This window comes from Schistocerca serialis, chromosome 5 (genome assembly GCF_023864345.2).
Source record: "Schistocerca serialis cubense isolate TAMUIC-IGC-003099 chromosome 5, iqSchSeri2.2, whole genome shotgun sequence".
Classification (NCBI taxonomy): Eukaryota; Metazoa; Arthropoda; class Insecta; order Orthoptera; family Acrididae; genus Schistocerca; species Schistocerca serialis.
In genome coordinates this window covers 35,356,496-35,373,282 of record NC_064642.1, presented here as the reverse complement: position 1 = coordinate 35,373,282, position 16,787 = coordinate 35,356,496, and the positions used below count along the sequence as shown (strand labels likewise).

General features: G+C 43.2%; 1 protein-coding gene across 4 annotated transcripts in view; it reads right to left on the bottom strand.

Moving 5' to 3' along the window:
- The window catches only part of LOC126481027 (titin), an 804,028-nt gene that overhangs the window by 674,175 nt on the left and 113,066 nt on the right, over positions 1-16,787 (bottom strand). The window contains exon 1 of one of the 4 annotated variants that reach the window (XM_050104489.1): positions 11,498-11,733. The exons of the other annotated variants lie outside the window; for them this stretch is intronic. Within the exon in view, the coding sequence (XP_049960446.1) occupies positions 11,498-11,635 (138 nt within the window). The 5' untranslated portion in view covers positions 11,636-11,733. Of the gene's footprint in view, positions 1-11,497; positions 11,734-16,787 lie in introns of those variants that run through there. 4 annotated transcript variants of the gene reach the window in all.

Genomic DNA, 16,787 nt, shown 5'->3' with positions numbered 1-16,787 from the left:
CCAACATTAAGAAGAGAACGACAACGCGGGGACGAAAAGCAGCAAACGCCTGCCACGTCGCTGGAATGCCATACAAAGATCAGTTGACAAAGTCGCTTGACAAAAGTGCTGTCAAGAAGAGGTCGTTGAGTTTCTCTGGGGTTAGAGGCCGCCCTGCGGACAGAGGTGCAAAATCCAAAGGGCTTCAAAAAAAGAAAATTTGTTCCACAAGACTAAGTGATTCATCATCGGACTCTTTAGGCTCCTGCAGCTCTCACCTTGTGGACAGCGATAACGACCTTGATGTGAATGATGGGGATATGGTTCAAATGGCTCTGAGCGCCATGGGACTTAACATCTGACGTCATCAGTCACCTAGACCATAGAGCTACTTAAACCTAACTAACCTAAGGCATCACACACATCCATTCCCGAGGCAGGATTCGAACCTGCGACCGTAGCGGTCGTGCGGTTCCAGATGAGGCGCCTAGAACCGCTCTGCCACACCGGCCGGCAACGATGAGAATACACTAGACTCAAACGATGCAACTTGCATCTTTTGTGATGAAAAGTTCTCTCAAGACAGGAGAGGAGAGGTGTGGATTAAATGTGTTATGTGCCAAATGTGGGCACACTTAAGATTGTGGTGGCGATGAAGGAACTACTTACGTTTGCGATTAGTGTAAATAATTTCAGATTTCATGCATAAATGGAGAAACTTGCTTTTTGTAGACTAGTCTACCATTTTGTAATGTTATAACACATTTCATTAAAATATTTCAAAAGATTTCTTGCACATTTTTGTGGATGCCCGTATTTGCACCCAATTTTTTTAGGTTCCATTTTACAAGCTTTTTGTAAATCTTTGTTTTCGAATAGAAATAATGGGTACTAATCATTGTTTCGCCTCTCATCATTTCTTAAACTTGTTATAGTTTTTAATGAAGGTCTGAAAGCTAGTATTTTTACAAAAGAAGGTACCTTTAAGTCAAAAACAAAAGAGGGTGTCCATATTTACACCTTTTCCTCTACTTACCGGTCCCCAAAATAAAAAGAAAGATAGCGAAGTGCATCAGGATTATTAAAATTTTCTGTAAAGTAATACATAATCGCACAATGGAAATAATATGATGATGAAGTCCCATTCTCCTTCAGAACGTAGGGGACGATGCGGGAGACCCACACCGCTGTAATAAGCAAGGTTCTAAGCGGAGGTGGTTTGCCATTGCCTTCCTCCGACCGCAATGGGGATTAATAATGATGATGAAGACGACACAACAACATCCAGTCATTTAGAGGCAGGTGAAAATCCCTGACCCCGTCGGGAATCGAACCCGGGACCCCGTGCTCGGGAAGCGAGAACGCTACCGCGAGACCACGAGCTGCGGACGGAAATAAAATAGTGAGCCAATACAGACTCACAAAAGTTATTACAGCTATGGAAATTATCTTCAGTACATACGATATTTAAGCGGAAACGTAAAAAAAAGGAGAAAGAGAACAGGAAAGACGCTGGTCCCTGTCATATTTACTGCTGCTAAAGACTCAGCCTGCAAGCTTACGTTTACTAAGTGATCTTCCATTCTACCCATTTACCATACAGTCTACGGCGGCTCCCACCTACGTGTAATTCCAGTCTCGGCATACTTCAGCCGATTCCAGTGTACTGCTTACTAGTCCGGAACTTTACCTGGTTCGTTTGGCAGCACATCGAACGAAGAACGGGACCTTTTGTCATGGGGTCGTTTCGTCGGCGCGAAAGTATTACCGAGACGTTCAACGTAATCCGGTGGCAGACGCAACAAGAAAGGCATTGTTTACTATCGAAATTCCGGGATGAGTCGGGCAGAAAATTACTTGGTCACAGATTCATCTCGCAAAGTGACCGCAATGAAAAAATCAGAGATATCAGAACTCATGCGATGGTTTAACGACCATCACTTTTGCCACACGCTATTTGGAAACGCAACAAGCAAGCGGTGAAAAGACAACAACGCCAAAAGGACGCTCTATTATTACGTCTATTACTGCGAACACGAGCCGAAATGCATACGGCAACTTGGTTTATTTCCGCTATCGAATTAGAGATGGATCGAACTCGTTCATTCCCGTGAACTACTTCATTCATTTCACTCTTTGCCGTGAAGCGTTCAAGTGAAGTAGTTCATTCATGAAGTACGGAAGCCTGGCGAAGTTGCCCAGCTCGCCGCTCAGCCGCGACTACGCTCGCTTCGCCTCACTCGTACAATAAAGCTTCGTAATACTTCATAATTTTACCAACAGATGGCCGAACTATGCAGTAACGTGCACGCAACGTTTTACGCTCTTACAGCGCCTCAGTTAACTTAAATAGAGCATGGTCGAAGGGGACAAAGGAAAGATAAACAGAGAAGCCTGTCACACATAAAGAAGGTATTACATTTAGTATTGCTCGACATTTCCTCATGAAGCGCCCAAAAAAGTCTTTGTCTGCCAAATGAAACATTATTTGTTGCATTCATGGACTGAAAACTAGGGCTACCAACGAAATGCAGTCCAATTTTATGTTCCTTTTAAAATTTAATCCAAAATAGAATGAATATGTTTACCACTGTCACAAAGTCTATATGCCTACATTAAGTAATTATTCAGAAGTTTTCCTATAGATTTTATTTTTGTTGAGAATAATAACTCTCCAGATTCAAAACGTAAACTGTCATCTGTGGTACGATTTCAGGTAATCCCTCTTTCAGTGTTATTAACAATCCTTTTATTTTCATGTTGGCTGTGCGTGCTCACACACTCTTCGTTTGTATCTTTAATATTCATTTGTCTGCAAGCGCTACCTGCACAAATAGTCAGGGGTAATGATGTCAGCACTGCAGGAAGCAGCTGACGCTGCCTTCCCCTCGCCCCTCACCACCCCAACCCCTCGTAAACCTATCTTTCCCCACAAACACCGCGCGATTCGTCCACAGGCAGTAGAGGGAGGACTGAAGTGAAGGGAGGATGAGTGACGTAGCGCCGATGTAGTGGGAGAGCGAGAGGCGAAGAGTTTGGAGTGTGCTATCTGTGAAGAGTTTGAAGTACCAGTTCATTGAAATTGAGTGGTTAGTTCACACCTCACTGGAGTGAAGCGTTCATTTGAACGACTCATCACGAGCTCCCCATCACTATATTGAATACTTGTTCACAGATATGAGGAACTTAACCTACACTACGTTCGCTCCGATTTGGCGCATACGAAATGAAAATAGGAACAGCAGTAAGCCGTGGCAGTGGTATGTGGCTGGAGGCTGAACTGCTTGTTACGACCCTAACAACAGTCCTTACAAGGGTCTCAGGGAGACAGGTCTTCCTTGTCCACCGTTGAGAAGTGAGTTCCGCGACGCGCCTCCTCCCTGCGAACACTGTCGACGTGGACGCTGTGGGCCGCAGAAGGCGCTGTTAACGGCCGACGTTCCCAGCTGGCGCAGCGCTGGTCCCCCGGCAGTTGCTCCGTGGGGCCAGGCATGTGTGCAGACGCCGTGCGTTGACCGCAAAGCCGCCAAGGCCACTCGTGTTGCAGTCGGGCCTTGCTTATGCCCTCGCACCACTCCAGACCAGGTTCTTCTACTTGACTTGAAACCAAGAAAATCCTGTCTTGCAAAGAAATCTACGTTGGGCCTGCACCAGCCCTACTAGGGTCTTCCATCAACGATGAAAGTAGTAAAAGCGGTTTAGGCGCTTCAGTCCGGAACCACTCTGCTGCTACGGTCGCAGGTTCGAACCCTGCCTCGGGCATGGATGTGTGTGACGTCCTTAGGTTAGTTAGGTTTAAGTAGTTCTAAGTCTAGGGGACTGATGACCTCAGATGTTAAGTCCCATAGTGCTCAGAGCCATTTGAACCCTTTGAAAGTAGTAAAGCTCACTAATCATTAAATTAGTGTTAAACACCTCAGGCGAACCTCTTTCAGTATCCCCTAATGCAGCAGAAAATCGCAACAGGCACTTTTTGCTTCGGACTGCCGTACTTTGATACTCAGCGCTAAGCGATTAAAGTTCCCGACACTTTAAACCAAAATGGTGGAGCCTGGACACGATCCAGAAACTGTCCAAAATGGTTCAAATGGCTCTGAGCACTATGGGACAACATCCATGGTCATCAGTCCCCTAGAACTTAGAACTACTTAAACCTAACTAACCTAAGGACATCACACAACACCCAGTAATCATGAGGCAGAGAAAATCCCTGACCCCGCCGGGAATCGAACCCGGGAACCCGGGCGAGGGAAGCGAGAACGCTACCGCACGACCACGAGCTGCGGACCCAGAAACTGTTCAAATGGTTCAAATGGCCCTGAGCACTATGGGACTTAACTTCTGAGGTCATCAGTCCCCTAGAACTTAGAACTACTTAAACATAGCTAACCTAAGGACATCACACACATCCATGCCCGTGGCAGGATTCGAACCTGCGACCGTAGCGGTCGCACGGTTCCAGACTGTAGCGCTTGGAACCGCTCGGTCACCACGGCCGGCCCCAGAAACTGTGAACTTCAGTTTACCAAGAGAGTGATTTCGCAAACAACTTAAACGCCAGAATGTATTAAATTATACCAGTCTGTTTACCTTAGCAAGAACAGACACAAATGGTTCAGATGGCTCTGAGCACTATGGGACTTAAACATCTGAGGTCATCAGTCCCCTACAACTTAGAACTACTTAAACCTAACTAACCTAAGAACATCACACACATCCATGCCCGTGGCAGAATTCGAACCTGCGACCGTAGCGGTTGCGCGGTTCCAGACTGAAGCGCCCAGAACCGCTCGGCCACGCCGGCCGGCAAGAACAGGCACAGTTTCGTTAATATAGACTCTAGTATTCATTTCAGCAGAGGTTTATGCCATGGGTTGTTGAACTCAGCCTGCCTGGTGAGCTTCAAGCACTCCGTTCCGTAACATCAAATACACAACAGATATAAACAATCGTTACAAGTAAGTATGAAACATAATGGGAATGCAAGAATTTGGAATACTATCCCTATCTATTTCGTTTTGCAACATATTCGACAGTGATCGTGAAGTACATATGTATATGAAAAACCATAAAAATGGTAATAATAATTGTAATGTCAACAGTAACAATACGGCGCAACAGCCTTTGTTAGATGGTCTACGGCACTATTAAAATGACACCTCCCGCTCACTGAAAATAATTATCCCAAATTCACTATCAGAAATGTACCGCATATAAATTTATACTTTTCAACTCAGAACCGCTCGCCAGTGCTGTAGCATCGCCCATCAGTGGCCTTGCCCCGTTTACTGTCTTGTGGAGGTACTTCAAAGAGTCGTTAACTTGGAGAAGTATCGTTACTGCCTATAACGTTCCCTGCTGTACTGTTTTTTGGTACAAGTTTGGAAAGATGTGCAGTTTCCCTTGAATAGTGAAAAATGAAATTTGTTCTCACTTCCTGACGTAGAGTTTCTGGATGTATCGGTGTTTTGAATCCTGTCAAATCAAATGGTTCAGTGGCTCTGAGCACTATATGACTTAACATCTGAGGTCATCAGTCCCCTAGAACTTAAAACTACTTAAACCTAACTAACATAAGGACGTCACACACATCCATGCCCGAGGAAGGATTCGAACCTGCGACCGCGCCAGTCATGCGGTTCTGGACTGAAGCGCCTAGAGCCGCTCGTCCGCCGCGGCCGGCTTGAATCCTGTCGTTTTAGAACTTGCGACCTCAGAAAACATTTATTAGGAAATACGGAAAAAATTGTCATAAGCCTGGAACTTCATTTACGAAGATGGTACATGATGTAACATTGTCACTAACAGAAAATTCATCTCAGAATATAGGCAGAAAATTCTGTTGATCACAAACAGTGAACTGTGAATGTATTCACACGTGCTTTTTTACGAGGCAGCATAAAGCGCGAACCCGATACAAATTAATATGCCGTGTCGTAGTAACAATAACTCTGCTCCATGCATCTGGGACCAGTTTAAGGTACTGAACACACATTTTTTTTTCCTTTTTACAGAACGCTGCTGTGTTGCAACTCGTGCTTGCTTGTGATGTGTGGGACAGTCGTGCAACATTTGCCTACGAAATTGCGAGAACAGGGCCACTTATAATTTTGCAAAACCTCGAGCTATGATCACGTCTTATTACACAGGGCGAACACCTAAAAATTGCACCCTTTTATCGAACCGTTAAAGACATTGAAACGAAGTTTTCAGTGCTTGACAGTACGCAGAGGGGCACCTGGTTCTGTTGCTTGTTTATCCATTTAACTCTTGTATCATATGGATCAGTACACTTTTTAACGGCATTCTAAAGATCTTGAAAAGGGGACTACAATGGTAAAACGATTACTAATCTTGACGTTGAAATTTTCGCAAAGCATTAAAGAAACGAGTTGCATGTTGCAATATACGTGTGGGTACGGCCTCCCGTCGGGTAGACGGGTCGCCTAGTACAAGTCATTTTAGCTGACGCCACTTCTGTGACTTGCATGTCTATTAGGATGAAATGATGATGATTCGGACAACGCAACACTCAGTCCTCGAGCGCAGAAAATCTCCGACCCGGCCGGGAATCGAACGCGGGTCTTTTGCATGGCATTCTACCGCGCTGTCAACGCAGCTATGGAGGCAGACTGCGTGCGCAAGCAAGTATGTATTCCTTCTTTCTTTCTTTTTCTTTTTTCAATGTAATAAAATACAGTAGTTCCATTTAAAGCAATCGTAGATGATTTTGTGTCTACCACGTATAAAGTAAGTCCAAGTGGTATTACGTTTAACCTTAGCAGTGTAGACCCACCTTTACGACAGTTGGAAAAGATTTTTCCACACAAGCGAAGTATCATTTGGCGCTCCTTCCCCCATCTCAGACATTTGTTGGTTGCTTTCCCTTGTGCTCAATTCCAGTGAACGCGGAAAACGCATGTTTTTGTCTATGCAATAAGTACCATACAGACGGTTCTCTAAAACAGAAACAAATTTCTGGATCCTATTCTCCTGCTAAATATTAACAGAAGAAACAGTTGGTTTCCAGTTAAGGTAATTCCTGATATCTTTAAATCTTTTGATGAAAGCAGAAAGAACTAGACCCTTAGTCTTAGTTCCAGCTTCAGTGAAAATATTCTATCAAACGGAATGGGAGAAAATATAAACTTTCTCCTATATTTTTAGTTTAATAATGGAACTCTTCATTTCTATTAAACACAAATTATTTCACTTTCCATTGTAAAAAGAGGGACAGAAACACAAAAATTATCATCCGATTTTATGTTGACGCGTTGAACGTAACTCAAGAGTAAACCGTAATATGTAATGTGATGAAGTAGCATTGTATTTCTTGTTAAAGTAGGCCTTGGGTGAAATTTGAGCCTAATTTGATGGAAACTTAGTTGAAAACTTTACTTTTGAAAGACAGTTATACTGACTAGGACAATATTCCACACTGACATCAGTGGCTTTTCGCAACCACCACATTCCCGATTACCTTGCAGACAACATGTTTACGGAACGTTTTGGCTTCCTTTGTCGAATACTTCAAGCCGCGTCAGTTTTCAGTTTTCGCTACTAACTGCAATACAAGCAGTAAAGGCTGCAGATTCGGCCGCAGCACATACCAAGGCTGTTAAGAACAACGTCAATATCTATTTGTACTTTTGTTAAATGTTTTTGTACTTGTTGGTTTTAGAACCACTGTCATGTGACATAACGCAGGATGTCAAGTAAAGTGACATGATAAATGATGTTATGTCATATAACACGTCATAGGCCGTCATGTCATCCAACATGGCATTTGCCATGTCGTGCAATATGACACAACGAGTCATTAAAGCTTAGGATGCATTCATCTTCTTTCGGGGGCACTTCCCGTTGTAGATGCACCCCCACTCTCCTTCGTATTATAGATGCATCCCACTGTTTAGAAGCACATAAATTTGCGTATATTTATTCTTACATCCCTCACCATACAAGTAACGGGGGTGGGCTTGGAGGAGTAATGGTCCACTCGGTGAAAAAAATCAACCTCTGCCTCCCAACCACAAATCAAAAAATGTTTTAGCGTCCTCCCAACAACAAGTCCACAGAAATTGTATCTCTCCCCCCCCCCCCCCCTCCAGAACAACTCTTTTAGCCATTAACATGTACGGTCGTCAATCGTAGGCTATTACACATTATTTAATACGGTAGGCGAATCTCCTGTATTTGGGGCACAGGATCAGGGACTTTATCCTATAAATTGCAAGATGCAGATACGCCAACACCTTACAGCTAGGGGACCTCACTGTGAAGGGGGGTGGGGGTACGGAGGGACGTAGGGTTAACTCGTAAGAGAGCGCGAATATATCAAGATGTTTTGATTTAGATGTCGGAAGCTGCCATATAAATCGAAAACCTACGGTACCTCTCTTCTTCATAACTCTGTCCACGACACATTCGCCTTTTTGTGCTATGATAGGAACATTTTCATTCTGGTTCTCAAACTTCAGTCTACCATAAATTTTGACATTAAACCGCCATAGCTTGGCTAGCGATGTAGATTTTCGTTGACTCGAGCGACGACTGGCGCGGTGCAGGTTTTTTAATTGTCTTTTAAACCATTTTGCTTAAATCGTGACAATGGATACAGAAATCACAAAACGACAGGACGACCATTAATTACATGTACTTGTCTACCTTCTTACAAAATTATAACCGATAAGAACAAGTCGAGCGTGTGTAAAAAAAAGTGTTTTTTATACGCAAAATGCGAGTTTTACATTTTATCCTAAGAATGCATTTATTATTTATCTGATTCACTTTAAATCATTTCCGCGCATTCAATTCACGTAAGAACGCATTTACGAGCTACGTTTAACTCGACTTTAAGCCATCGCATCTCGACAAGGATAAAGATTATTGGATGGAAAAATTTCGATTTAACTTTATCCGTGTGTCGACTTCCGTGCAAAGTTTGAACGGCTCGTGCAAGTTTAAGGTGTGCAAGTTTAAGGTATATACGTGGTACGCTTCAAAAACCTCCCAGAAAAACGTCTGCTAGATTTAGATGACTTGAAACCATCATACCTTGACAACGGATAGAGATTATTGGATGAAATAAAATTTGTCGTGCTGCCAAAAGCCTCTCAGAAAAACGTACTTTTTGCATGTTTTTCCACGTAAAATCCAAGCGGTGCACATATAAATGGTGCCATTCGCTGAGCATGAATTTCAGCCCAATTAATATATTTTGCAAAAGGAGTTAATCGATCTGCAAAATTACCTGGAGACTAGCTGCGTTTCGTCGCTCAAAACTTGCTTAATGTACCGTTACATTGGTAGAGTAAGTTTGACTTTCGAATTGCTATACAAACGGCCCCTGGTCCAGCCTAAACCAAAAACTTTGTACCCAATGTTCCGCGAAGAAACGATTGCAATTGTGGCGTGAAGGTGAAGTCTGTGCCTCGAAACACGTTGCTTTATTCAATAATTTACTTAATCTACAACAATTTGTGACGTGAAGCGGTCGCTGAAAATACCATGTTATAAATTATATATATTAAAATGTCAACAAACGGAATAATCCGAACAGAGAAGCCGCATAGTAGAATATTCATATACTCGGACGGGAAGGAACTTAACATCCTAATCCGTTCTCTTTATGTTCTCTATCTTCTCCAAAGAAAGTATACTACGGTTGTCTACATACGAGACTACTTTCAGTTGCATTCCACAGTTCGCACTATTACCTACTAGCTTCTCGATTCATTCTTCCGCAACAACGTCAAAAATAGTGTTTGCATAATTCTCACGACGCAGATACTGTGTCCTGTCTACACCATTACTCATTGCAAAGCGCGTAGTCTAAGGTAGGTGCCTTATTGTACCACATATTGTATTAAGATTTACCCGCATTCGATGACAGCTTATCATACGCTTGCATACAATTGTTCGTTCAGTGCAATTGGCAAATGATGATAAAGCTTAAACCTTGGTAATGAATATGTAACACAAGTATCCTATACGTGGTATCAGTCACGGAAAGCTATGGCGTATCAAATTACTCCTGGTGTGTACTGCCTAACGCAAGATGAATATCATGTCAGTCATTATATTTAGTTCCAAGAGCCTAGGCAAAGCTAGTGACTGACCTGATGGACAGCATCAATACTATGCGGTACATCTGTCGTGTTGCTCCTTTGTTTTTAATACATTTTCGTATGTGAAGAATCACTTTATATGATCTTATTTAATGTTGGGCCTCGCATGAGCGTGGTTTCCCCACAGCGATATCTACGCTTTTGGAGAACGGGTCTGGAGTTTTTCTTCAATTCTGTTATTCACAGTGTAAGTAAACACCAGTTCTCCTATGACACTTGTCTGGAGAACAGCTGATGCACACAAAAATTTATGTAGGGCCTACTATAGGCGACATTACGACCATTCTTTTAATTTATTGTACAGCTCTCGAAAAACTAAAGGAAACCAAGTAAAGTTTTGCGCTATTTCCCAAACAACTCTAAATTTTATAAACAAATATTTCGCGTTTTGGTTGTTGATGTTCTTCTTCCTTTCCGTGCTTGCTGAGAAAAAAATGGGGAGAAATTCCGCCTTACGCAAGACACCTTGAGTTTTTGTGACAAAATTAATTAAAATAGATGTGTAACAATAAAAACTTCTGTTCACCAAGAAAATATGTGTCTTTGCGGATCGAAAATAACGGGAAACAAGGCTACACAATCAAAAGCAATTACAGGGTGTAAAAATGTGTGGTAGTTGTAAAGCTACCAGCGTGTCTGGGTAAAGAAAAACAAAAAACGGTGTCTTGCATAGGCGGAATATGTCTCAAATACTTCATATGTTGTGTTTCTTTATTTGCAGCACAAATCAAATACGTTAACTGAAAAACAAAGAACTACGTAATTTCTTGTCATTACAACACTACATCATCCATGAAAGTCCGCATAAGATTTTGCATCCTCTATTCATACAAGTTTTTTTTTCTTTCCTGTCAGGCACAAAACGGAAAGAACACACGTGTTTTACTACAACATTACGTATTTGCTTCCTGTCTTAGCGCAACATCTGCGAGACCACAACCACAAGGTAAAGCGTCACTTCACATAATATGCAAGACAAAAGTTGCCTTTGAGTGAAATAGGAGATGACTAGAAAGTTGGAGCGTCACTCTCGATATTATATTATAGAGAAAGGAAAACAAGTGCAAATCGAAAGTACTCTGCACACAAACTCTATCACTGTAGATTTTTCGAAGATTTTCAGCATTTACAGAAGCAGTTCTCATCAAGGGTAAATCGAATGTTTCAGTAACCCTTACGACTGATGGCAGTAAGCAAATGAACTGAGACGCAAAATTCGCCCGCAGATAAATGGACAAACAGCTGTAACGGTTCGCACGGTGACAGAACGTTGGTGAACGAGCTCAGTTGGGGGCGACGTTGGCGCCTCGATTAAGCAGCAGGTGGCAGCAATGCGCGGCTCGCACGTGGCCGCCGCGCGGTGGGCGTGTCCACACGCACGCACTTACTTGTAGCAGCGCGATGACGAGCCGCGTGTCTCCGCTCTGCAGCGAAATCGTGCTGATGGTCGTAGTGGGGACCGGCGCCGCCGCCGCCTCCGGCTCCGACGCCGCCCCCGACTTGACAGCCACTTCCGCTTCTGCCATATCGCAAAGTCGATCGCCCTTCCTTTCGCTGTCAGCTAAGATTACGATCGACGCCGCACATTGCCGCGCGGCGCGTGTATCCTCCTAGGCCACACTTGATATGCAATCTTTGCCAGCCGAACTCGTACTGAGCGCGCGAAGGGCACAACACCCAGCGCGGCGGTTGGCGGCTGGCGGGGACTCACGAAGTTGACCGGAAATTACCGAACGCCGCGCGGCGTCGGCCAACAATGACGTTGCGGCGTTCTGCGAGAAGATGACTGCAGTACCGTTTCGCCCGGTTTCGTCAGTCGAAGACAAGCAGTAAATAAAGATCTTGGCGGTCGTAACTCTAAGGACAATGGCTTTCCATTATCATTTGAACAACGATTTCCAAAAAATGTTATCCATTTTCACAGTCGTCACTTCTGCAGGCGTAACCTTCATTTAATGCAGCACTACGCAGGCACTCATCCGTTATCGATGTCGTGCTGCCAAGCTCGGAGACAACCGGTGCGAATCCTTTCTCTGACGTAAAAAAGAATTGTACACTGGAACACCACTGGCAAGAATGAGATTTTCACTCTGCAGCGGAGTGTGCGCTGATATACCAGGAAGTTTCACCACTGGCAAGGCTTGAGAAATGACTGCAAGCCTTTCTAAATCGTGTGCCCAAGTGTTGGGTTACATTTTAATAATTTTACCGGTCACTTATAAAATGAAGCAACAGTTCGTTTGCTGATTCAGATCCGTGCATCGGATGGGGGAGTTAAGACGGTCAGCTTCACCGCTGCCTAAGCGAAATCCGAAAGTACGCTGTGTATTCAACTCTCCCTTACTTTCATTTCTTTTCTTGACACAAACACACAGATGCGGCATACAATCACTCATTAGTCTTCTACTTAATACAGTTCTATAAATCTACAGAACTGAGGAAGGCAATAGCAAAACATCTATTCTATGATCTTTCCATTAATGGGACGCGGCCAGTCGTACGGTATCAATAGTCAAAAACGATTAATGGCCACGACGATTTAGAGGCAAAGTTGAAAGTAATAGAATTTATCCAAAGTTTTTTATTTTTTTTTATTTTTGTACATGAGTATGTAATACCACTCAGGGTGTTTTATCTTTCACGCACGTGTTTCCCTTTCACCGAGAGACATCCGTTCGCGGCGGGCGTATGAAGGAGAGAAGCAAAGCACGAACGAAGACAGATGCCTTTTATGCATTTACGACAAGGTACGTTGTCAATCGAAATCAAGAGTAATTTTTTTAACTTTGGCAATATAGATAGCTGGAGTAAAGTAATTCCAAGGTGATAAAAAGGGAAGAAAAGTAATTCATCGAACAAAGCATAACTTTCACACATCAGAAGCAGCATTTTTGGAGGAGCTTTTGTACCAATCGAGATCAAGAGAGAGATGAGACAGTGAGATGGCCTATAACCACAATTGTTCAATTTAGTTCTGGAGGAGGTAATCAGAAAATGGTTAAAGGAATTAAAGGACAATATTTCCGACCCACCGAACTTACCTTCACTGCCGTGCATTTGTCGATGATAGTGCTTTCTTTTCCAACAGACAAAAAGCAATACAGTCTGCAGAGCAACTTCATCAAACAGCGGAAAAAACTGGCCTCCAAATAAGATATGGGAAGGCACCTGACATGGATTTAGCAATCAAACGGCAATTTTCGTATTCGGGAAAAGCTTCCAAGTGAGCAAATCGAAATACACTGACGGGACAAAAATCGCAACACCAAGAAGATATTTTGAGCTGGTAGGCGTGTTTCTACAGTCGCTAGTAGCGCCACTATGAGGATGAAAATCAGGTTTGCTTTAGTTCCACAAAATTTCGGGCGAACTGCCGGATGTTTGCAACTTCCTGCCACAATATTTCGGCGCAGAGTTTTCTGGCCATCTTCAGGTGCTACTGGCGAAAACTCCCTGAGCTCTGGTATTGAAGGCCCCTCCGGGACATGCGTGGTGGATTCACAAATATACCTCTTGTGCCGGCTGGCGTGGCCGAGCGGTTCTAGGCGCTTGAGTCTGGAACCGCGCGACCGCTACGGTCGCAGGTTCGAATCCTGCCTCGGGCATGGATGCGTGTGATGTCCTTAGGTTAGTTAGGTTTAAGTAGTTCTAAGTTCTAGGGGACTGATGACCTCTGAAGCTGACTGCAGGGAGATTCTACAGCTGGCAACCCATATTTCTTGTAAAGAGCGCGGAGACATGAGAAATTTGGGCTCTTAAGGAGGCATGTAGGAAGTCTTTTTTCCCTCGCTCTATTTGCCAACTGAACAGGGAAGGAAATGATTATATACAGGTACACTCCGTTACGCACAATAAGGTGGCTTACGGAGTATGTATGTAGATGTAATAATTAAGTTAACTTACTTCACTGCGTATAGTATCTTTTTTCCATTTCACTGTCTTTTATTTTAATATAAAAAATGAAACAGCTTTAGTATTTTCCAATAAATAGTTCTCTGTAAACCGCGTATCTATAAACAGGCGTCGCGCGCGAAACCTTAGCCAGGCCAACCAGTTAAAATGCGAAGTTACTGACTTAGTCCGCGAACATCTGTATAAAGTTACAGTGTGTCTGTACGGTCAGGATCGCAGTGAATCTCATAACGCGTGTAGTTATTTCGTTGATTATTCCCACTTGGGAATTTACTGATCGTTTTCCGTGTTTGTGTAACTTACTGGCCCGTGGAACAAGGTGATCCAGATCTCCGCCGACAAACTTTCAAAGGTTGTTCAGGTATACCTCCTAAGTATTTTGGTAGAAGGGACCTACTGTGTCCGGAGGCTCGTTACAGGGTAGTACTGCAATTGAGATGTAGTCTGTTTGCTACCGCAATCACCATTGTTTTTGAGAAAATACCTCCACGACGGTGAAGAAACCTGCAACATGCAATAATTAAAACATATAATACATTTCCCGCACAACACAAAGTGAAGCAACAACCGTCAGACTAAACACGTACACTTTTATCACTGTATGTCCAATCTGTCCTGTCAATGTACGTAACGCAGAACTGTTCTCTTACAGGTATCGTTCAAACTGTCGACCGCCATTGATCACTGCAGTGTGTACAGCGACACACCATCGGCTGCCTTAAGACTCCCGTAAACGATCAAACAATTTGCCAAATTTTACTACGTTTGTCAAGTATTCCACCGTGTAAGGTACTATTTGGCGCCGGCTACGGTGGCCGAGCGGTTCTAGGCGCTCAGTCCGGAACTGCGCAATTGCTACTGTCGCAGGTTCGAATCCTGCCTCGGGCATGGGTGTGTGTGATGTCCTTAGGTTAGTTAGGTTTAAGTAGTTCTAAGTTCTAGGAGACTGATGACCACAGATGTTAAGTCCCATAGCGCTCAGAGCCATTTGAACCATACTATTTGGCATGTTCGTCAAACATACAACATGTTTGACGTGTTTGACGGATGATTTAACAGGATCGTGAACGTTAATTGTGTCGATGTTTAACCGCATATGTTAAGTGAAAAATATTTTATTACAATTTATATCATTGTACCGTGAGTTTCCGCAACTATAGAAACTACCAAAATGGTAGTATAAGTCATATACTACGCTGGAAGAGGTCAAGAAGAAAATCAGTATTCTACGCACAACATATAAGCGGCAGTGCAGTAAAATAAAAAAAATAAAAAATAAGTTCTCCGCGTCTTTCACGAACGATGAAGACTGTATGTTCCCGTTCTGCAGTATTTTAATGAACTGTCATTAGAGGACCGAGTAGAAGAGAACAGATTTTCGCATACTTGCCTCTTCTTTTTCAGTCTGAAGGTGAAGTAACTCTAAATAAGTTATTAAAAGTTTCACTGTCTATTCATAGAAAGCTGAAGTTACTATCAGGTTCCGAGTGTAACATTTCCTTGCTATTAAAAGTTTCACTTTCCATTCCCAGAAAGCTGAAGTTATCATCAGGTTCCGAGTGTAACATTTCCTTTAAGAGGTTTTCAAGAGAATATTTCTCTCATATTTTAAACCATTGCCGGCCGGTGTGGCCGTGCGGCTCTAGGCGCTTCAGTTTGGAACCGCGTGACCGCTACGGTCGCAGGTTCGAATCCTGCCTCGGGCATGGATGTGTGTGATGTCTTTAGGTTAGTTAGGTTTAAGTAGTTCTAAGTCCTAGGGGACTGATGACCACAGATGTTAAGTCCCATAGTGCTCAGAGCCATTTAAACCATTCCCTGTACCAGCGAGTTGTTTTCTTCTTCTTCTTCTTCTTCTTCTTCTTCTCCTTCTTCTTTAAGCACCGTGCCAGAATGAAAGTTAAAACTGCTGTATCTACCTTTGTAGCCACTCCCACTAATATCAAAATGCAGCATATACGAACAGCGTCAGCCTCGAAAGTAAGATTAAATTGAAATACGTTGTTGGGACGGGTATGGGTATGTTTGACAAATCCATGGCTAGACAAGAGCAAATTTGACAAACAAACCTGGCCATTCACGAGGGCCTTTCCACGAGTTTTAACGTACTACTTCCGCGGCCGCGACAGTCCTAGCAGCTAGGACCGTGAGAGTATCTACTAGAGTCTCGTAAACTACGCTCTTCACGTGCCCTCATAAGAAGAAGAAGAAGAAGAAGAAGAAGTGGTACAGTGATCACACATTGGCCTTGCAGTGGATGAGGCTGGGGTTCAGTTCCCTGTGCAGCCATTCAGTTTTTGGTTTTCTGCGGTTTTCCTAGAATGATTAAGGTGAATAAACTTTATCCGAGACAACGCAGACAACATTTCTAAGTGTACTAAAGAGATCCACCAGAGATGACAGATTTCGAGATTCGGAAGATAGGGAAGAACTGAAGATATTTACTATCCTCCGTAAAATAGAAGCAAATAGGAGAAACTGGAACGAACATCTCGAGTGAATGACTGGAGAGAGATTAACTACCCAGATTTTACGCATTTAGAAGAAGTAGTCGAGCAAGACGAAGGAAGACGATGTATACTGTAACAGGCAAAAGAAAAAAAAAAAGACTTGATGATTCAAGAAAAGAAGTTGTTGCTGTTGTTGTTGTTGTTGTTGTTGTTGATGATGATGATGATATTGATGAGTAGGGTGAATCTCGGATAGTTCCTTTGAAAATGAATGACCGATGTCCTTCGTCATGCTTGCACTGTAGAAGCTTGTACT